This window comes from Barbus barbus (genome assembly GCF_936440315.1).
Source record: "Barbus barbus genome assembly, chromosome: 32".
Taxonomy (NCBI): domain Eukaryota; kingdom Metazoa; phylum Chordata; class Actinopteri; order Cypriniformes; family Cyprinidae; genus Barbus; species Barbus barbus.
Window position 1 is genome coordinate 9,928,499 of NC_136760.1, and position 23,686 is coordinate 9,952,184.

Below are 23,686 nucleotides of genomic sequence, written 5' to 3' on the forward strand. Positions count from 1 at the left end.
CTAATGTCTCATTTCAGTTTGGCTCTAGTTTTGCATTTATTCCAGTTTATATGAAAAGGTTCGTGGATTAAAATTCATATACAGAGTAAATGCGTTTCACTGAACATGTTAAAAATAAGTTTGAAAAAGTTGTCGGGAGCGCGGTGGTCATGACGTTGAAGGCGAGCGATCATGGTGCCGTAGTTCGTTTATAGCCTAAGTTTAACTTTTAAGTTCTGGCGCTTTTATTTAGGCTTCAAAATTCGTCAAAGTTATATTATATTGTGAAGATTATCTTGATGGGCAAAACGAGTAAATTTCATGAACTATGGTTGAACACAGAGCTTATTTTTTGCAATAATCCAATAGCCTATGGAAAAATCGTATTGGCTTTTTGTCGAGGGAACCAGTTTCATGCTAACAGCCGATCCGCCTACAAAGTAATGTCATAGTTCCCCCACTCTATTTGCAAAGCTGTAATTCATAGAGATTATGCTAATTGTGAATGAGTGCCCGATTTACGAATGATTGGAATTCATTAACATATGCTTGTTTAACTATCAAATCGGAAGTTTACGAAGCGTTTGTGAATCCGGAAGAAAGTTTTCAGGAAGCTCCATTTTACTCGCAAATCAGTAACGTAGATATGGGTGGGCCTGGGTGGGCCCGGGCCCACCCACTTTCATCTGTGGCCCACCCAATGAGAAGCTGGTAATTTTCCAAATGGATGTAATTTATTAAACGATAATAATAAACGTCTTATTTCACTGTAACTTTATATATTTAATAAAAATATTAAATGCTCGTTTTCATGGTCAGTTGCAGGTCGTTAATTTTCCTACTCTTCCTATAGGTACATCACACTTGTCAAAATGATGATTCGTCCATTTCTGTTAGTCTCACCCACAATGTTATGTTTACGACTTAAGGATATAATAGTAAAATGCACAAGTTTATGAAGTTAAATTTGAAAATAGCCTAGAGAAGCAAACATAAATCAGATCAATTCTTTAAAAAGTAAAAGTCTATTCGGTCTACAAATGAAACCCGACAGATCACCTGCAGGTGCTGGATTTATCGATCGTAAACTTCTGAACCAAGTGTGTTTGAAGCATCATATTAGCATAAGTACAGCGTTTGATCCGCTAAACAGATACTTCCTTTGTGGATTCCTGAATGAATCAACTGTTTAAATGATTCGGTTCAATCGCAATGACTCACTTACCAGTGACTTGCTGCCACCTACTGGTGGTTTTAATTTTACACTTAAAGTGCCTTTTAATTTTAAAATAATTTCAAATATCAGTATTCAACATTTCATGTTTAAAATATCAAAACATTATTTATGCATTTGTAACTGCAGGTTAAAGCATTCCATGTCCCTGTAAGCTGCATTAACATGTATAAATACATCTAAATGCCTCTTCATATGCAACTTCTGCAAAGATTAATTTTCTTGATACTGATTTAATTTGTTTAGTAACAGCCTAAATGTATTATTGTAATTGACTGATTAAATGTAAGAATTTGACTCAAAAGATGATACACACTTTTAGAAAAAATAGCTTTATAAAAGGTAAAAATGCCCATAAAAGGTAAAACTCAATTTAATCTTATTGGAAAAGATTAATTTCGATCACTGCTGTGAACTGACCACACAGAATATGAAGAATATCAAAAACTTTAGGCGTCAGCTGTCCACAGTAGTCCTTAAGATATAAGCACAATAACACACTCAGCAAAATATTGTTCCTGTTCCTAAAAGGAATTAAGTTTACTACTAGACTAAAAACAGTTAAAGTTAGCAGGTGCATAAGATAGCGCTACGTTCCACTTCAAAACACACAATATTTTTACACTTTTGTGAATAATCACCTGTCAGGGTCTTTGAAAAAATTATGAAAGGCAAGATTTTTACTGTCACACTGATGGACTGATTTGCAGTGGATTGCCCAACATTGAGTTCTTCTATTTCACTTTGACCTCTCCTTCATTGTTATTCTGTCTATTTCTGTGTATTTGTGCTGTTGGAATTTTCACTCCAAAATGGTGGCCGCACTATCGAAGCGCTACCTAGTGGCTGTTACCAAAAAAGCATCAGCGTTTCACCTCTTGGGCTTCTATACTCTTTGGTGGTAGTCTCGCGTAGCCAGACCTTCAGACTGATGGCTGAATTACTAATGTCTCATTTCAGTTTGGCTCTAGTTTTGCATTTATTCCAGTTTATATGAAAAGGTTCGTGGATTAAAATTCATATACAGAGTAAATGCGTTTCACTGAACATGTTAAAAATAAGTTTGAAAAAGTTGTCGGGAGCGCGGTGGTCATGACGTTGAAGGCGAGCGATCATGGTGCCGTAGTTCGTTTATAGCCTAAGTTTAACTTTTAAGTTCTGGCGCTTTTATTTAGGCTTCAAAATTCGTCAAAGTTATATTATATTGTGAAGATTATCTTGATGGGCAAAACGAGTAAATTTCATGAACTATGGTTGAACACAGAGCTTATTTTTTGCAATAATCCAATAGCCTATGGAAAAATCGTATTGGCTTTTTGTCGAGGGAACCAGTTTCATGCTAACAGCCGATCCGCCTACAAAGTAATGTCATAGTTCCCCCACTCTATTTGCAAAGCTGTAATTCATAGAGATTATGCTAATTGTGAATGAGTGCCCGATTTACGAATGATTGGAATTCATTAACATATGCTTGTTTAACTATCAAATCGGAAGTTTACGAAGCGTTTGTGAATCCGGAAGAAAGTTTTCAGGAAGCTCCATTTTACTCGCAAATCAGTAACGTAGATATGGGTGGGCCTGGGTGGGCCCGGGCCCACCCACTTTCATCTGTGGCCCACCCAATGAGAAGCTGGTAATTTTCCAAATGGATGTAATTTATTAAACGATAATAATAAACGTCTTATTTCACTGTAACTTTATATATTTAATAAAAATATTAAATGCTCGTTTTCATGGTCAGTTGCAGGTCGTTAATTTTCCTACTCTTCCTATAGGTACATCACACTTGTCAAAATGATGATTCGTCCATTTCTGTTAGTCTCACCCACAATGTTATGTTTACGACTTAAGGATATAATAGTAAAATGCACAAGTTTATGAAGTTAAATTTGAAAATAGCCTAGAGAAGCAAACATAAATCAGATCAATTCTTTAAAAAGTAAAAGTCTATTCGGTCTACAAATGAAACCCGACAGATCACCTGCAGGTGCTGGATTTATCGATCGTAAACTTCTGAACCAAGTGTGTTTGAAGCATCATATTAGCATAAGTACAGCGTTTGATCCGCTAAACAGATACTTCCTTTGTGGAAAGCACATAAACGTTGTGCTAGATCATTGTCGTTAATGCATTACCTAACCTTAGCAATACATTTGTTGTGTTTATTCATCTTTCTTAACCTTAGCTCAGGTAAATGTTAACAGATACAACTTTTAATTTTAATAGTGTCTTATTAGTAAATTTTGAAATGAACATTAACATAACAAATTACTAATGTTAATGCATGCTTCAGAAGTACTGTGTAATGAACCTTGTATTTTTTGTTGGCAATTTGACAGTTTTCATATGCTACACATTTGGCCCACCCAGTTAAACATTTCCAATGGAACATTTTATTGGCTTTCACTTTTTGTCAGTATAAGTTCTTTGCTACCATCTTGTAGGTCATCTCAGTTCTCTAATTGCACTGTGAGGAGGCTTCCTGAGGAGTCATGAGCGAGGATACAGGTGCATCCTATGCAGAAGTCTTTTTCGGCAAAAAACTGAAGCACATAAATTCTCCTCCCCCTTCCCATCTGTCATAATAATTTACATTTATATTTTACCTTTGCGGTTTAAGTAAACCATACATGTCATATTTCAACAGAGCATCTTGCTTTATTAATTTATTATGAATGCCTTACGAACTTAACATAAGGGCAGATCCCTTTAGCGCAGCTGATGACGCTTTTAAAGGGTCATGAAACCCTAAAACACATTTTTTGAGATGTTAACATGAAGAGGTTGCACATCTGTGAAAGAAATGGCACTGATTATGTCTATTAAGGAAAAAGGTTTTTTTTTTTTTTTTTGAGCAATTTCGTTCCGGTTCAAAAAGAAAAGTTGAGCCTATATCACTTGTATATGCTTTAATCTGGAGTGGTGATTGGTTGCCATGGCTAATGAGTATGCGTTTCTATCATCAGATTTCCTAGCTATTCTCAGTCAGTGTTGCCAATTTAGGATTTTGTAGCTAGATTTAGCTACTTCCCCACCCCTTTTGAGACTTTTTTTTCAAAAGTTTAGGGACAAATATAGCAACTTCTTGGACAAACCTTATCTAAGGTTTTATCTTGCCCACTGATCTATATTCATCTTTATATAGATCAGTGAATTTGCCATTATGATGTAATCTAGTGACATTTAGCTATTAGCTACTTTAAATTGAAAGCAGTTGGCAACTGTCACAGAAGGACCAGGCTCCTCTCCCAGCCAATTACCTCGCTCCACCTCACCAGACTATTAATCACCAGCACCTGCACCTCGTTATTACCATCATCACCAGCCACATATAAGCACCTTCACCAGATCATTCAGTGTCCGATCTTGTACCTGCGACAAGGACCGACGCTCTACGAAGCCATAGTGCTGAGTATACCTCTCTTACCATTACTTACCTGCTACTTACCTTCTGCCTTGTCCTTCTTCGTTCCCTCTCCATCATCAGATCCTGTTTGGCTGTTGTGGCTGTCCGCTACCTCCCGCAGTCATAGTGCTGAGTATACCTCTCTTACCATTACTTACCTGCTACTTACCTTCTGCCTTGTCCTTCTTCGTTCCCTCTCCATCATCAGATCCTGTTTGGCTGTTGTGGCTGTCCGCTACCTCCCGCAGTCCTGGCACATCGATCTCTAGGGACCTGCCAAGACAAGAGAGACATTATAAGAATCACCGATCACCTATCACCACTATCCACACGAAGTGTTACTCACCTGGGTTGGAATTCTCTCACCGTTGTTGTGTGACTGAGCACCTGAATAAAGCACCGATTGTTTTACTTACCTCTGTGTTGACTGTTCCGTTACAGAAGATCGGACCAAGAAGGCTTAAAGGATGAGTACGAGCGACCCATTTCAGGAATTGGTTGACACACTCAAGAGGATACTTGTCCGTCCTTCTTCACCACCACGACCGGTCTCTGCACCTACCTCAGTCACTTCCGCAACAACCTCTTCTTCGCCTATAATGTTCGCCAGTCCCATGGCCCGACCAGTGCCCTATTCAGGTGATCCGGAGGAGTGCAACGGTTTCCTGCTTCAATGTTCATTAACTATTGATTTACACCCGCAGATGTTCTCTACTGATCAAGCCAAAATAGCCTTCATTATCACTTCCCTCACGGGCCCGGCGCTGAGATGGGCTGAGACGATCCTAAGTCAGGCTGGACCCGCTACGCAGTCATATCCTCAATTCCTCGCCCACTTTAAAGAAGTCTTCAGCAACTCCCCGGGTGATTCTACGGTTGGCGAGCAAATATATAAACTAATAATCCAGTCCTGCACCCTTCGACCACCTAGACTTCTGGTGATTGGCGTTCAACCGCAAATCGACAAGATGAATCCCTTATCTACCTGTGCTAATATTGTCCTCAATACTCACCTCATGCCCGTGACAGTCCTCCTTGACTCCGGTTCAGCGGGGAACTTCATCTCGGGAAGGCTCTGCCGTCAGCTCAACCTCACTCCCGTTGCGACCGAGACCTCTTACCAAATCCAAGCCATAACAGGTACGCCACTCACCCGTCGTCTAGTGAGATATAGTGTAGGTCCCCTGTTACTTCGTCTTGGACTGTTACATCACGAATCCATCCATTTGCTCCTTTTAGAACAATCCACCGTAGATATTGTTTTAGGTCGGCCCTGGCTGGTGAAACATAACCCCATTTTATCCTGGACCTCTGGAGAGGTCCTAAGATGGGGTACAAATTGCTTTCCTCGTTGCTTCCCACATTTACCCAAACCACAATCATGGCCCAAGATCTTCCAGTCCTGACTACCAGTATCGAGAGCCCTGTGGAGAAGCAGTCGGTGGAAATTCCCCCAGATTATGAAGCATTCCGCGATGTTTTCTGCCCTAAGCGCGCATCACGTTTACCACCTCATCGGCCATGGGACTGTGCAATAGACCTAGTTCCGGGTGAACCAGTACCACGGGGTAAGATTTATCCCCTCTCTCTTCCTGAACAGAAGGCGATGGAGGAGTATATTGAGGAGGCCCTTAACCAGGGATATATTGTACCATCCACTTCCCCTGCTGCATCCAGTTTCTTCTTTGTCGCCAAGAAAGATGGAGGCTTAAGACCCTGCATGGATTACCGTAAACTAAACCAAATCACCGTCAAATACAGATATCCCCTTCCTCTTGTCCCGGCGGCTCTCGAACAACTCCGCGGTGCCACCATCTTCACCAAACTGGACCTCCGCAGCGCGTACAACCTCATCCGCATAAGAGAGGGGGACGAATGGAAAACAGCCTTTATCACCCCTACTGGCCACTATGAGTATCGGGTTATGCCCTATGGGCTTGTCAACGCCCCCTCGGTCTTCCAGGGCTTTATGCATGAGGTGCTCCGGGAGTTTCTACATCGATTCGTCATCGTTTACATCGACGACATCCTCATTTATTCCCGGAGCCTGGCCGAACATCGCCACCACGTTGCGGAGGTCCTCCAACAACTCAGGAAATTTCAATTGTACCTCAAAGCCGAAAAATGTCTCTTCCACCAGTCTTCAATCCATTTTCTCGGTTACATCATTAATCAAAGTGGCATTCGCATGGACAAGAGGAAGGTGGAAGCCATCACAACCTGGCCACGTCCAACCACCATCAAAGAGCTGCAACGTTTTCTTGGATTCTCAAACTTCTACCGTCGCTTCATCTCAAATTACAGTACCATCACCAGTCCTCTAACAGATCTCCTGCGGGGCAGTAAGAAGACCCTATCCTGGGATATCAATGCAACCAATGCTTTTAACCGTCTCAAAGAGACCTTCACCACGGCATCACTCCTAGTCCATCCAGACCCTAACTTACCGTTTATAGTGGAAGTTGACGCCTCAACCACTGGGGTTGGTGCAGTATTGTCCCAGCAGCAGGGGAAACCTCCTAAACTCCATCCATGCGCCTTCTTCTCCAAAAAACTCAGCCCGGCGGAGAGGAATTATGGCATCGGCAACCGTGAGCTACTAGCTATCAAGTTAGCCTTGGAGGAGTGGAGACACTGGCTAGAGGGAGCATCTCAACCATTCACTGTACTCACTGATCATAAGAACCTAGAATACCTCCGTGAGGCCAGACGTCTAAACCCCCGTCAAGCACGCTGGGCTCTATTCTTCACCCGATTCCACTTCCAGATTTCATATCGCCCAGGTACTCAGAATATCAAAGCTGATGCATTATCACGAATTCATTCTCCAGATGAACCTGCTGATGAGCCAGAACGTATTCTACCTACCGACATAATTGTGAACCCCATTGCCTGGTCCTCTCCACCAGTCGTCTCAGACACTCCTCCTGCCAATCCGCCGGGCTGTCCTCCAGACCACCAATATGTTCCTCGGACACAGCGCACTCCACTCATTCACTCTTCTCACACATCTCTTATTACTGGTCACCCAGGGGCCAACGCAACTCTCTCGCTGCTAAAAGATCGCTTCTGGTGGCCTAACATGGCTAGGGATGTGAGAAGGTTCGTTCAGGGCTGCCCAGAGATGCGCCAAAGCCAAGAGTTCCCAACATCTTCCTGCTGGCAAGTTAGTACCTCTACCCATTCCTAATCGCCCCTGGTCACACTTAGGAGTAGATTTCATAACCGACCTGCCACCATCCGACAACCACACATGCATCCTGGTTATTATAGATCGATTTTCCAAGTTTACTCGACTCATTCCTCTGCCTGGGTTACCTACTGCTATGCAAACAGCTGAACTCCTCTTCAACCACGTATTCAGATATTTTGGTCTCCCCGAAGACATTGTATCCGACAGAGGACCCCAATTCATCTCCCGTGTCTGGAAAGCCTTCTTTTCTCTCCTAAGTGTGACCATCAGTCTAACCTCCGGATACCACCCTCAGTCAAATGGGCAGACTGAACGAAAAATCCAGGAAATTGGGCGATTCCTGAGAACCTTCTGCCATAGCCGCCAGAACTCCTGGAACCAGTTCCTTGGCTGGGCCGAGTACGCCCAGAACTCTCTCCGGCAAGCCTCTACTGGACTCACTCCCTTCCAGTGCGTACTCGGTTTCCAGCCTCCCCTGTTCCCGTGGTCCGGGGAACCCTCGGATGTTCCTGCAGTGAATCACTGGTTCCAAGAGAGCGAGGGAGTCTGAGACTCCGCACACCATCACTTGCAGCAGGCTGTGCGCAGGCAAAAGATCACCGCAGATGCCCGTCGATCTCCAACTCCCACTTACCTGCCGGGTCAAAAGGTATGGCTTTCTACACGGGACATTAGAATGCGCCTGCCTAGCCGCAAGTTGAGTCCCAGATTCGTTGGCCCCTTCACCATCTTGGAACAGGTCAACCCGGTCACTTACAAATTGCAACTCCCGGCACAATACAAAATCCATCCCACATTCCATGTCTCTCTACTAAAACCATACTATCCCTCTGTTTCTCCAGAGCCTGGTCCTGACGAGGAACCCCCTCTCCCGCTTATCATCGACGACGGGGCCATCTACAAGGTTCGTGACATCTTAAACTCCCGGCGTCGTGGTGGCAGACTGGAGTACTTGGTGGACTGGGAAGGTTACGGCCCGGAGGAACGGTCTTGGATCCCCAGGGATGATGTTCTTGATCCCAGCCTACTTTCAAGCTGCTCATCCAGATTGTCCTGCACCTCGAGGCCGAGGCAGACCACCACGACGCCGAGGTCGGCCCTCAGGAGCGGCCCGTGGGGAGGGGGGTACTGTCACAGAAGGACCAGGCTCCTCTCCCAGCCAATTACCTCGCTCCACCTCACCAGACTATTAATCACCAGCACCTGCACCTCGTTATTACCATCATCACCAGCCACATATAAGCACCTTCACCAGATCATTCAGTGTCCGATCTTGTACCTGCGACAAGGACCGACGCTCTACGAAGCCATAGTGCTGCGTATACCTCTCTTACCATTACTTACCTGCTACTTACCTTCTGCCTTGTCCTTCTTCGTTCCCTCTCCATCATCAGATCCTGTTTGGCTGTTGTGGCTGTCCGCTACCTCCCGCAGTCCTGGCACATCGATCTCTAGGGACCTGCCAAGACAAGAGAGACATTATAAGAATCACCGATCACCTATCACCATTATCCACACGAAGTGTTACTCACCTGGGTTGGAATTCTCTCACCGTTGTTGTGTGACTGAGCACCTGAATAAAGCACCGATTGTTTTACTTACCTCTGTGTTGACTGTTCCGTTACAGCAACACTGTTCTCAGTATTATTCATGAGAATGAACTCTTACCATGCAATCACTGCGCTGTATTATGCATGAGGTCGTTTTACAGCGGATAATTTAATTCTCTTGAAAGAGCTTCGCGCTGTAGGTTCATTTCTGTGAACATGACCGCAACAATATTTCATATGACAATATGTGGAGCGCGCGCCTATATCATGTCTTTTTCAAATGAAATATGCGCGAATAAGGGCCCTGATACAGCAGTACGTCTGAAGCCGATGTTATACTTTCCACGTGTGCAACCCGGACTTACACGGACAGCGCGGACGCAGACTACTAGTATTTATACTACAGAAAGCGTGTGCTGGTGGTCCGCTCTGCGGACGTGTTCCATACATGTACAGTAGATCGGCTTGAACAGTAAACAAACATGTGAACAAACAATTGTCCAGAGTTATTGCACATCTGGCTGTCTTTATATTGTTTTAACGACGGATTGTAGAAGTGCGGGTAGCAACGAGCGTCTTCGCACAGCCTGCGCATGCGCAGTTGGTGCTTTTGTAGCATGAAAAAAATGGAAGGCGCGCGGACCGTCCGCACACACCCTCCGATGACGATTTTTACGTCACGCATAACATAGCGGACCTAGCGGACTCGCGCACGCAGAAAGAAGCTCGATCATGAATGCGATGACGCGACGGATTTTATTGTGATACACAGCAAACAATGATATAGACTGAAAATACAAAGAAGAGTAAACAAAAAGTAACTATGCCATTATTCTGTCGGTTTTAAATATATTTTCATATTCATCTGTCTGTATAATGAGTGTGTTTGTAGATCTGTTTTATTGGTTGTTTTCTCCCCTCTTCCCACCCTCTACACTCCCACTTTTCAACAGTTTTACACGCCCATTTCTGGAGTCTTTTTCAAATCTAAGGTGTGAAAGACCAAGCCTGTGTTCAACCCTGACAAAACGGTGCAAAACGTTTATTAATCCTTTCAGTGGTGAGTTTAAAATATTCTAGCAGTCCCCCCAGAGTGAGTTTTTTTAAGGTGTTATTTTTGAACATTTGCCCTGACTGTTTCCATGGCGACGCGACAAAATTCCATGGTCACTTGACACACCGTGGTCACAATAACACTGTATGACAGATGGATCTCTTTTATTCCGTTTTTCCTTTTTTATTTAATATATTCACAAACTTGCTTATGTCATGGACAATCTGATATTCCGATTCAATGTGTTCAACCCTCAGCTGTTTCCCATTGTTATGGACTATTTATACAACACACTCCCACTACTCTGTCTGGCTTAATTATTTGTGTTAGTCAATGTTCATCTCTGGGGATACATGCACTGTGTTGCGATAGCGATAGACGATAGACGCTATTTACACTAAGTGCAAATAGCAATGGATTCTATTGACACTAAGTGCAAATAGCAATGGATTCTATTTACACCAAGTGCAAATAGCAATGGATTCTATTTACACTAAGTGCAAATAGCAATGGATTCTATTTACACCAAGTGCAAATAGCAATGGATTCTATTTACACCAAGTGCAAATAGCAATGGATTCTATTTACACCAAGTGCAAATAGCAATGGATTCTATTTACACCAAGTGCAAATAGCAATGGATTCTATTTACACTAAGTGCAAATAGCAATGGATTCTATTTACACCAAGTGCAAATAGCAATGGATTCTATTTACACTAAGTGCAAATAGCAATGGATTCTATTTACACTAAGTGCAAATAGCAATGGATTCTATTTACACTAAGTGCAAATAGCACATTTTTTTAGTGACAGATGCTATTTACACTAAGTGCAAATAGCAATGGATTCTATTTACACCAAGTGCAAATAGCAATGGATTCTATTTACACTAAGTGCAAATAGCAATGGATTCTATTTACACCAAGTGCAAATAGCAATGGATTCTATTTACACCAAGTGCAAATAGCAATGGATTCTATTTACACTAAGTGCAAATAGCAATGGATTCTATTTACACCAAGTGCAAATAGCAATGGATTCTATTTACACTAAGTGCAAATAGCAATGGATTCTATTTACACCAAGTGCAAATAGCAATGGATTCTATTTACACCAAGTGCAAATAGCAATGGATTCTATTTACACCAAGTGCAAATAGCAATGGATTCTATTTACACCAAGTGCAAATAGCAATGGATTCTATTTACACCAAGTGCAAATAGCAATGGATTCTATTTACACTAAGTGCAAATAGCAATGGATTCTATTTACACTAAGTGCAAATAGCAATGGATTCTATTTACACTAAGTGCAAATAGCAATGGATTCTATTTACACTAAGTGCAAATAGCAATGGATTCTATTTACACCAAGTGCAAATAGCATATTTTTTTAGTGACAGATGCTATTTACACCAAGTGAAAATAGCAGTATTTTTTAACAATATGCTATTTACACTAAGTGCAAATAGCTATAGATTCTATTTACACTATGTTAAAATAGCAAGATTTTCTGCTATTTATACTACTTATTGCAAATAGTGGCAATTATCTGCACCTCAGTATTGTAGTACATTATAAAACAGTACGCAATAATAACGTACTGAGTGTAAATTATAATTTTAATTCAAATTTATTAAATGGATGCCACCTTATTGGGACAATAAAGCCCTCCCTACACCTACCCTAACTCTACCCGATACTTTATTTTCAACTTTTTGATTATTTCCTTCAGTTTTATTGAAAATAAATGCCTTTCTGATGCGATATGAGATTTGAAAAGGGAGAAAAAAATGTTTGGCAAAAGGTGGGCTCGAACTCGGGTTGATCGTGTCAAAAAGCATGCGCCTTACCATCTACACCACTGAAACTGATGTTGAACTAACTTCTTTTTTTATTGTTGACTAACCCAATCACACGTTAGTGGGCGGAGTTAGTGTAAATAGCCTTTGCCAACAAGATGGGCTATTTGCACTTAGTGTAAATAGACACTCCGCTCTTTAATACTGCGTGGTTTATATACATGTTGCTGCTGATTGGGCTGACAATTTTGACACACCCACCAAACAAGAGAAAACGTGTCTCAAACACCATTGCAGACCGTTTCCTGGAAACATGTCATTCAACCCGGAAACCGTAGAAAAACGTTGGGCACTGGTGTGAGCCCGAACGTGCCCCTGATGCTTCACTTTATAGCACTGACACCAGTTATGAGGGAGTACGCAGTGGTGCAAATGGCCAAAATTCACTGGAGGGGACTCTAGCTTGGAAGTGGGGGAGGGGGGATAATGGTAATTTTAGATGACCTTTCGGGAGTATTTAATTATAAAACACTTTATAATCTGTAACATTAATCTTATTTCATATTTTCTCTAAACCTTCTTGGATATTAAGACAATAATATTAAATTTAAAGTTAATTTAGTTTTTATTAGGTAACTTTACATTCAATTTGCTGAAATCGCATTTGGTCTCGTACTGTATCGCGTATCTTGTCAGTGTGTGCACTTGCTTGGCCATTTTTAGTTGATTAACAGGAAAGTGGGTCCAGCTGAATTAAAATGATGATTTGTTGGATTGGTATAAAAAAGGTTATTATACCACGGCAGCAGTCGCGGCAGTCGTCGTGTGAAGCTAGAGTGTAAAGACCATCAACTCTACCGTGCGACTCCACCGGGCAGGGACACCGGCAAGGGATAGAAGTATCGCTTTTTATTTTAGTTTTTCCATTTATTTGTTTATTATTGAAATGGTATATGCATGTGTCAATTTTATTTAATTTCTTTATTTTCTTAAATATGTAGGTATATAGTATTTATAGAGTTGTAACTTTTAGTTTTAGTTACTTTTTCTTATTTGTAAGTCGCTTTGAACAAAAGCGTCTGCTAAATGACAAAAGTAAGTAAGTAAGTAATTAGTTTTTAAAAGGTAACTTTACATTCTTATGGACTCTACGCCGCTTACCTTTTTTTTAGGAGCACTTGTACTCCTACTTAAAAATAAAAATAAGGAACACCTTCTGATCAATGACAGAAATTGACGTTCCCAAAGGCGATATTTGACTCCTTATTTTTTCACCTTTGTAATGCCTCTAACTTTATTAAATGTAGTATGTCATCTTTTGTGCCAAAAAAATTTAGATTTATAAACTTTTATCGAAAATCTTAATTAAACAATAAATTAAATTAAAATAATAAGATACAATCAGGAAGAATAAGTCACTAGTCAAATGAAATCCTCATCAACAATTCATCTCTGCACGGCACAGAAGAGCACAAATGTGGCATTAATGAATATTCACAGATTTTTTGACAAGACTCAGAGGTGGTATTAATGCATTTCATAATAACAATGTTATGAAATTAATGTTTTAAATATAAGGTTTTGAATATAGAAATATTAAACGATTTAAATTACTCAATTTATATTTTCAAAATGAAACTGAAACCGCCAGTAGGTGGCAGCAAGTCACTGTCTTTGTCACTGAATAATTCATTCAATCGATTCATTCAAACGGCTGATTTGTTTAGGAACGAAGCAAGTGACTCTCTCTATGAATGGGTCATTGAATCATTGACTCACTATATTTGTTCAAAAGCAAAAATTAATTCATAAACAAAACAGCACTGTGTTTGCTTGGAGATACGCAGCGGCTCATCTGTGATTTGTTTGGAACTATTTTCGTTGACGAAATAGAGCACAATCAGATGATAGTGTTCCTAAAATGTAAGTCACTTAATATTAACTTTTGCATAAAATCAAAAATGTATAAAACTGTCGTACAACTCCCTTTAAAAGCTGTCACTTGTCTTAGCTCATCGTAATCTCACAAACTTCCATTTTAATTAATGAAGCTCTCTATATTGCACACTGAATCTATTATTTACATCGTCTCTACACTTCGTTTGTTATAATGAATGACAAAACTGACTATGCTTAGTGCTTTCACGATCTGTGCTGTGAGGAGCCGCACGCACGGCACACCGATAGAGAAGCATTTCTATTGGCTGCAGTCAGCAGGTATTATGGCCAATCACAAAAGACTGCATTGCGTAGCGAACCATAGACACAAATATATTGCGCTAGGTTTATGTGCAGAACTGGGTTTGCTTTTGTAGTCTTTTAAATGGATAAAATATAGAAATCACTTTGATTTCCAAATAAACCTAAGTTGGAAATGAAACGCCACCCCCCCTCGAAAATCACGTCCCGACCTTTCATTGCAGATGCCGTTTCACTCGTATATACATCACAGTAGAGAAGAAAAGACAATCGCAACTTCTTTATGCCGACTTTAAAGCTGTGTCCGAAACCTCTCCCTATCCACTGTATAGTGCACTATATCGGGTGTCAGCCATTTTGTAGTGCTGTCTGAATTCTGAGTGAACGACTTCATTCCAGCCCACAAGATCCAGGGGGCATGGTTGGATCCAGATCCAACTCCTCCCACCTTACATATACCTAAACCTACCCATCTCCACCCCCTGATCCCTAAACCCACCCATCTCCACCCCTAAACCTACCAATCTCCACCCCCTAGATGTGGATCCAACCACGCCCCCTGCAGCGAGCCCTACTTGCATTCCCTACATTCGTTCACTAATTTTTACCCACAATGCATTCTGATTTCGAGTGTACAACCGATGTACACTTGCTGAAGCACTATTCCACAATCCAATGCGGAGAACCGGCGATAATACATAAACGAATAAATACATAAAATTATGAACGTGCTTATGTGAGTTGCTCATTAATATTATTTTCGAAAATGAGGTGCATGTAATATAAAAATACATACAGTGCCCTCCAAAAGTACTGGAACAGTAAAGACAAAATTGCTCTGTTGACTGTGGAGCCAAGACATTTACAAATATGATTAAAAGATGAATATGAGACAAAACTATAGAATGTCACATTTTATTATTTGGTGATTCAACACACAGATATTTTACCAGCTAAGAAGATCAGCATTTTTGAGTTTCATCCCCCTATCTGATGTGAGCATAAGTATTGGAACAGTTGCCTCACAGGTCTTTCTAAATGATCAGCTATGTCCTGTTGCATTAAATCTTCAGATATTAAAAGCAGGGAATGTGTCGTATCAGTTATATCCATTAATTCTGTATTCTGAATCTTGCATTTGATGATGATACACACAAACCAGGATGAAGATGAGGGAGCTGACTTTGAGAGAAAAGCAAGCAATTTGGATGCTAAAAGAAAAGAGGAAGTCAATTAGAGCTATAGCAAAAACAAAGGGCATGGAGAAATCAAGAGTTTGGAAACCACCAGCGACACCAGCAACCAACTACTACCTGATCGGCTGAGAAAAAAAACTGTAGTTGATGACAGACAAATCATAAAATCTGTGAAAATGAACCCTAAAAGACGTGTCTGTAAAATCACCAACAACTTCCAGAAAGCTGGAGTGATGCTCTGACAATATATTGTCCTCAGGAGACTTTGACACAGAATTACAGATGCTACACAGCAAGATGCAAACCTCTGACCAGCACCAAAAATAGAAAGGCAAGATTAGAGTTTGCAAAAAAGCACAAAGGTGAGCCAGAAGAGTTTTGGAACTGTGTTTATGGACTGATGAGACAAAGATGAACCTTTATCTAAGTGATGGGAAAGCAAAAATGTGGAGAAAAAAAAAGAGAACTGCAAATGATCCCAAGCATACAGCCTCATCTGTAAAGCATGGTGGAGGTGGTGTCATGGCATGGGCATGCATGGCTGTCTCTGGAACAGGCCCTCTTAACTTTACTGATGACTTAATGTATGATGACAGTAGTAGAATAAATTTGGAAGGGTACAAAACCATCTTGCCTACCAATATTCAAGAAAATGCCACCAGATTCATTGGGAAGTACTTCATATTGCATCAGGACAATGACCCTAAACACCTTTCCAGTTCAGTCAAGGAATTTATAAGATCAAAGAAATGGAAAGTCTTAGATTGCCCAAGTCAATCTCCAGATTTAAATCCAAATGAACATGAATTTCACCAGCTGAAGAGGAGAGTAAAGGCAGAAACTCCCCAAAACAAGCAACAATTGGAATTGGATGCATTAAAGGCTGGGAAAAGTATTTCAAAGGATGAGACCAAGAGTCTGGTGATGTCTAGGGGTCACAGACTCACTGCTGTGACTGTGCGTAAGGGATCTGCATTTAAATAATAGCTTTTAATCTTTTATATCTGCCTTATGTTCAACTGTCCCAATACTTATGCTCACATCAATGAGTGGGATGAACTCTAAAAGTGCTGTTCTTTTTATTTGGTAAAACATGTATGTGTTGAAACGGCTAATAATAAAATGTGACATTCTGTAGTTTTGTCTCATATTCATCTTTTAATCATATATGTAAATATCTTGACTCCACAGGCAACCGAGCAATTTTGTCTTTACTGTTCCAATACTTATGGAAAGGACTGTATGTGACGAAGATGTTTTTGCAACAGCCAAGTCTCACGCGCAGTGTACACGTCACTGTCCGAATCCGTTCACTTCATTTCGTTCACTCCTTCTGATATAGTGCACTCAACTGCCATACCATATATGAATGAGTGAACGAGTGTGCGATTTCGGACACAGCTTAAGTGATGCTTGAGTGCTCTAGAATATTCCAATGTTCATCCTTTGATTCCTCCGTCCTCATTTCCTTTCCTTGCATCCTTCCCTCGTATCCTAAGGGGTGGAGCTAAGACGCGAGGAAAGGTAGAAAGGAAAGGAGGATGCACAAATAAGAAATGAGAAGCGCCCTGTGCTATTTTTTAGTTCATCTAAATGAATGCGCAGCATACCTGTATTACGTACCGTAAACTGTAGTGTGAAGGCGCATGTCTCGTCGTCGCTTTGTCTCACACACGCAAAGACAGAGCGAGAGAGTCTTACATAACATGCAGAATTATGCACTGCATGTAAACAATATTCTTTGTTGTATTTTTCTGTCAAAATAACGGAACATTGTAATTCTTCAGCTTTTAAAGTACACATGAAATCAAAATTTACTTTATTAGCGCACATTGTTAGTCTTGATGTGAACAATTAATCCGTGAAAGTTAATCCGCTGAAAAAAATTGTTTGTTTTTGTAATCTTTAATCAAATCTGAACATTTGCTTCCGCTCTTAAATGGCATTCCTTCTCTGATTACGTCAGTTTGATGGCTTGGGCAGATTACCCTTAAACACACCCCTCCAACCGTTAGTCTGCTATGAGTGACGGCCGAAGGTCTGGAATCCATGGGAGCTTTCATTGGCCAAGGCCTGCCCATGAGGCCGTTTGACTGACATGTCAAACAACCAATCACAGTTCGTTTCGTTCAGCATCACGTTTCGGGGTGTGGAAATGTCGCCATAATAACACATATACTAGTTCATTATCTCTTTACTATATTAATATAACGAGAAATTAAACTATTATATAACAAAAATCATATATATGAAAATACAGTATGTATTATTTATTTTTATTGTTGTGTAAGCTTGCCTTAAACAAATGCTCCCAAGAGCACTTTATTGCCCCCTTTCAGAAACATTGCTTTCAGCGCCACAGTGTTCTCTGAATGCCCACTGTGAAGAAACACTGCTCTAATGCCATGAATGAATGAATTTTAATGTAATCTCTGTATTTTTTTTTCTCAATCTAAACACACTTCATACTATTACTACACATTTAACACTCGACACAAACAATGAAGTCATAATTGTATGTAATGTAATTTTGTATAATTACAAATAAATATACTATTTGTTACGTGTTGTGCAGAGGAAGGCTCACGACGAAGGAGAAACATCTAAATTCACAAATTTAATAATAGTCCAAGGAGAGGATACAAGGAACTCTTAGAAGCAGGCTGCACCAACATGTAGACATTAACAATAACCACCAAACTCGAACTCAAAAGACAGGAACTAATATAGTGCAGATAACGAGGATTCAACAGGTGAACTCAATAGCTAATTAAACAAAATTGGCAAAACTAGGTCACAGGATAAAACACAGACATGTAACACTATAGTATAAAATATACTAAATATAGTATTACTACCTCAGACTATTTGGATGAATTCAGTAATCCACATTCAGACACTACAATCATATATTAGACAGTGTTGTATTAAATACAAATAAAATAATTAAATACCTGGGGCATTTTTGTCACTTTATTACTGACCCTACACTAAGGTCAAAGGTAGCAACATTAGTATTATAGAAAACAAATTGCTAGTTGCTCATTCTTTAATATTATTAAGCACTAATTATTCTGTAAAAATGTATGCTGGAGCTTATTATTATTATTATTATTATCTCTGTAAAGAAGATCAATGTATTTTTCTGGAACACTTTTTTGTGGGTCCTTAAAAAGTGCTCTTAAAAGATCAAAACATTTTACTAGTTCTCCCCAGAACTTAGTCCATGTAGAAGGTATTTCATCACCCAGTTCAACAACTCATTCTAATCCAGATGGTTTTTCCACTGTGCTCATATAAGGAGCTAAAAAACAAATTGCTAGTTGCTAATTATTTAATATTATTAAGCACTAATTATTCTGTAAAAATGTATGCTGGAGCTTATTATTATTATTTTTATCTCTGTAAAGAAGACAATGAATTTTTCTGGAACACTTTTTTGTGGGTCCTTAAAAAGTGCTCTTAAAAGATCAAAACATTTTGTTCTCCCCAGAACTTAGTCCATGTAGAAGTTATTTCATCACCCAGTTCAACAACTCATTCTAATCCAGATGGTTTTTCCACTGTGCTCATATAAGGAGCTAAAATTCCTCTCTCTGGAAAATCTAACCATATTTAGAGCTGCATGTCTGTTTGGCTTGGCTTAATTCTGCAACAAAGCAATCCACTCTACATTCATGTGTTATGCTCTGACAAATAACCTTCAAAAGCTCTAAAACACACACAAACACACACACACACACACACAAGAGTGGAAGTTATTTAACCCATAAATAAGTCAATACTGTCATATTCAACATTACAATTTAAATTTGCTGAGCACTTTTGTAGGAAAAGAATGTTGTGGTAGTTGGCTATGTAGTGGCATCAGATGTGAATGTTATGAAAATATACTAGTATTATAGCAACAGTAGTAGTATAATGATTGACATACTCATTTATCATTATACTCTGTTATACTTTAAATAATACCATATTATATCAGACATACATTTTGTTTATATCCAAATTTGAACAGATGAGAACTTCTAAGAATATAAAACATTTCCAGTCCTCAGAATGAATTATCTAAATGAAAGCTTTGTGGTAGCAATTTTACAACAAGTTTGTCTACTAAGTGAAAGCGCGGGTGTTTCTTCATAGGATCCATTATAGTCCTAAACGTTACCAGATGTGGGCAGATGTGGGAGATGCCCACTCTCACGGCATATTAAACATACGTGACCATTGAAAACAGCCAAAAAGAATAATAAAAAATAAATAAATCAATGTGGATATACCTATTTTATAATTCTTTTGGACTGATGTGTGTTTGTTTTCAAACTGCAGACAGGAGTTTGTATCCGTCTCTATCTTGCTAATCTTTATCTCGAGTTTATCTAATGTATGTGGATATATTTTCTAGCCGAAAAACGATACGACGCCCTTTCCCAAGCTTTCCCGGTCAACCATCAGTTACATTGTCTATGCTTAAGTGATGTATTCAAGGAAAATTTCGGAAACGTGCCATAAAGAAGTAGACATTACATACCTAAATCGTCCATCGGTTAAAAAAATAAAATAAAAATGATAACAATAAAAAATGATCAGGATCAGAAAAATAATCAGAAAAATAAATAAATAAAAATTCAAATTAGCATGACTTCCCGATGAAAGGAAAAGGGATTATATCTAAGAAATATGTCTGCTAATATCTTTCTCCTGCTCGCCCAGAAGTTTCCAGGCTGGGAGTTGTCCTACAGTTTTCTTATTTCAGAGGACGTAACGGTTCGAGGGGCGGAACTAGTTACATTTCCAGCCCATATTTGGGACTGAAAAGTGCGCATTTGTTGTTCATAATGTTGATAACTACTACGATTACAATAATAAAGTACGCACTGTAAAATGAAACAACAGTACGCATCCTCTTACCAACAGATGTGAAAAAAAAAACAATGCTATTTTTTTTTTTTTTACGTGACAAGTAATTACTGTTAATTCATTACAAATGTATTGGTTTAGTGTTATTTTACTCATAACAGCTTAGCACAGTTGGCCCAATTAATTAGCTTACTTGCTAATAAAAATGTAAGGACAGTAACTGCCTTTTTAAACGTGTATCATGATATTAAAAAAGACAAAGAAATAGAAGAATAAGATTGGAGAAGAATGTACATAACATTGACTATGGTAGCCATTTAGTACCATGGTACATATGTTAAAGAACTATGGTACCACCACAGTACTAGTTTGTTGGGCAAACAAAGCTACACTTCAAGACTAGAACTACAATTTATTTACCTCACTATAAAACTGTTAGCATGTGCATTCGCTAAGAAACATATTTCACATAATTAAATAAGTAAAACATACAACACATACATGTTTTGGCCATGGTTTTAGTGTGCAGCCTTTCACAGACCACTGGTCTAAGAACATTTTCTTTCTGGTAGTTATGTAACAAACCCATCAAAAGTGCACACAGCGGTGAATGTTACTAAAACAAGTGTTGTTACACAACCCCAAGTATGCTTTGGTCTGAATGCAAATACAAAAACCATAAACTGAAGCAAGAAAAAAATAAAATAAATACATAAAATCACACCATGTGCCATTTGTGCTATTAAACCACAATTATTTTTCTAATAAATTATGAAAACAATCTCTTTAAAGAAAAAAAAGTCCACTTTCAAATGCGTCAAATGTCGTTTAGTCAAAGAAAACAAGAAGCATGTACAAAATGAGGTCAGTCAACTGAGAAGAAAATGTGTGTCAGCCCAGATAATAAAGTAAACATAAATAACAATAATTTTATTTGTTAGTTATTCTGTGGAAATGTATAACTGGCAGTGGTGAGTGGTAGCCAGACTTCAAATGTTCATTTGCAGCATCTACACGTCATGTATGTCCACACCTAGCTCGGCTTTAGTATACTCCTCATACTCTAGTCATCAAGGTGCAGCTCACTGCACTGACTGTTCATTGGCTGTACTGCCAGAGTCCTGTGGCTTCATAACATCAGGAAGTTCAGGAGGGCTGGAAAATGGTTCCACCAGCAGGTGCTCAAATGCATCATCTGTGGAGGGATGGTGGGGGAAAACAGAATAAGTGGGGTGTGTTTTTTTAGAATATATAAATACAGTTTACCCCCGCAAAAAATCAATAAATTGTTAAAGTAATTATTGCGACTGGCAATAAATTTTTTATTGTAATTGAAAAGAGATTGATATTTGTTAAGATGGGGATCCACTATGAGCTTGTTTGGAAGTTCCATAGTTTGTGACACACACCACTGATACGAAAGGCCAGTCCTACAGTCGCAGGAGCCTGTGGTCTAGCTGTCTGATTCGTGAAGCCACAGTCTCCTAGTGTCTTATTGCCTTCTAGAGGCTGCTCATCCTGAAACACATAATAATGTAACAAGTACAGACACACCAGTTATTTCAGTCATTCTACCATATTTGAAGGTTAATATAACTATCATATGAGTCCATGACTCAATGAGTCCAAACCTTGTATAGTCTCTGTTCCTCGGGAGACCTCTTCAGGATGCCCTCCACAATTTGTTTCAACTCATAGACGGTTGTGGATTCTTTGGCGTCTTTGAAGATTGTGGTTTTATGACGCCTGATCATTAAGAATACATCCTAGACAATGGTGTGGGGATTAGTTAGTCAGTTTCCAACAACATCTAGCTGTGATTTGACTATGCATTTACATCTTGCTGGGACTATGCATTTAAGGCATGAATCTTTAAAAATTAATAATTATTCCTGTGCCCGCTGTAAGCATTTTTAAAAGTTGGGCAATGACCTGTATGTGGGGCCAGACCTGTATAGAAATTTCTCTGTTTATGATCCTGTGTCTGATTCTCCAACTGTGTCATCCATGGGTTCAAATTCAGCTTTTTCTTATCCCTCTCCTTTTTTTCCAAAAAGTGGAAATAAAGTTAAAAGGTATTTAAAAGACCTACAATTGCAACTTGATGTGGTGTTCTTGATCATTGATCAGATTCAAAGGTTCAAACAACAGCCAGAACATGTGCAGCTCATATTGTTACTATATGCTCATTTAGTTATGTGGCTTCTTTCCTTGACCTTTGAGGGACACCTTTACTGATCAGCAAATTCAGTATGGTTAGGGGCAGGTGTAGGGGTGGGCTTTAGGGAAAGAGACATGTAAGGTCCTAATAAGGTAGTATTGTTTTATGATTATAATAAATATAATCACATACACGGAATATGAATAAAATATTCTTGCATACTATTTTACAACATAATACAATACACTGAGGTGCAAACTGTATCTAATACTATTTTCACAAGTATAAACAGCATCTAACACTACTTACACATAATAGCATCTGGCTACACTATTTACTAAGAAAATACAGCTATTTTAACTTACTGCAATTTGGCATTTAAGGCTAAATAACATATTCAATAGTTGTGTAAAACCTGTAACAGCTTACAAGTAGTGTGGTATAGCGTGGTACAATGGTGCAATAAAAATATCAGAATGCAATATTACAGTATTTTAATATGCCATGATACTGAATTATTATTATATACATATCTGCAGCATCTGCTACATAGCTATTACTAAACTGTGGATTTTACCACGGCTGGAGCGCTTACTGACCAATAAGATCTCAGGACTGCAACTGGTATTATAACTTCTCACTTCCAGCTTATCTCAAATTAATATTCACCAGCGGCCTTGTTTACAAAAGGCAACTTTTGAGAGTTATCTGACACCCGTAATCCAAACACAGTCTGTAAAAGACGATCAAACAGCGACAGTGAATCAAAAATAATGAATGCGAGAAATTACTGAACAATCGTCACACAATTATATATAGCTAGCTACTGTATATTATAGTCAGCTGTTCCCTGTCTTACCACTTATTTCACAATAAGAGGAATAACATAACGACAAATACTACATTTATTTTATCTTATATAAGACCGTTACCCATGGGTAAAAAATAAAAGGTGAGCATACAACAAAAATACTTTTTCTCACAATTTCAGCGATTCTGTAGTCACCATTCACCACCTCACAACCCTCCACTATCCCACAATGCACCAAGAA

The 23,686-nt window shown here is 39.3% G+C and overlaps 2 protein-coding genes across 4 annotated transcripts in view; both read right to left on the reverse strand.

Moving 5' to 3' along the window:
• The window catches only part of LOC306852500 (transforming growth factor beta-1-induced transcript 1 protein-like), a 122,462-nt gene extending 102,073 nt beyond the window's left edge, over positions 1-20,389 (reverse strand). The window contains exon 1 of one of the 3 annotated variants that reach the window (XR_013782617.1): positions 20,145-20,368. Coding sequence is in view for 2 of the 3 variants with exons in the window: in XM_079389393.1 (XP_079245519.1) it covers positions 20,145-20,157 (13 nt within the window). In the remaining variant the exon portion in view is untranslated. Of the gene's footprint in view, positions 1-20,144 lie in introns of all 3 variants that reach the window. The other 2 variants (XM_079389393.1, XM_079389392.1) reach the window with 2 other exon arrangements.
• Positions 20,390-20,871: 482 nt separating this feature from the next.
• On the reverse strand, positions 20,872-23,685 carry LOC306852512 (elongin-B-like). Its single transcript, XM_079389413.1, has 4 exons — positions 23,618-23,685; positions 22,105-22,239; positions 21,883-21,991; positions 20,872-21,668 (listed from the first exon to the last, which is right to left on the reverse strand). Exons 2-4 carry the CDS (start codon positions 22,225-22,227, stop codon positions 21,556-21,558), a joined length of 345 nt encoding a protein of 114 aa, XP_079245539.1. The 5' UTR covers positions 22,228-22,239; positions 23,618-23,685; the 3' UTR covers positions 20,872-21,555.
• Position 23,686: the final 1 nt, after the last annotated feature.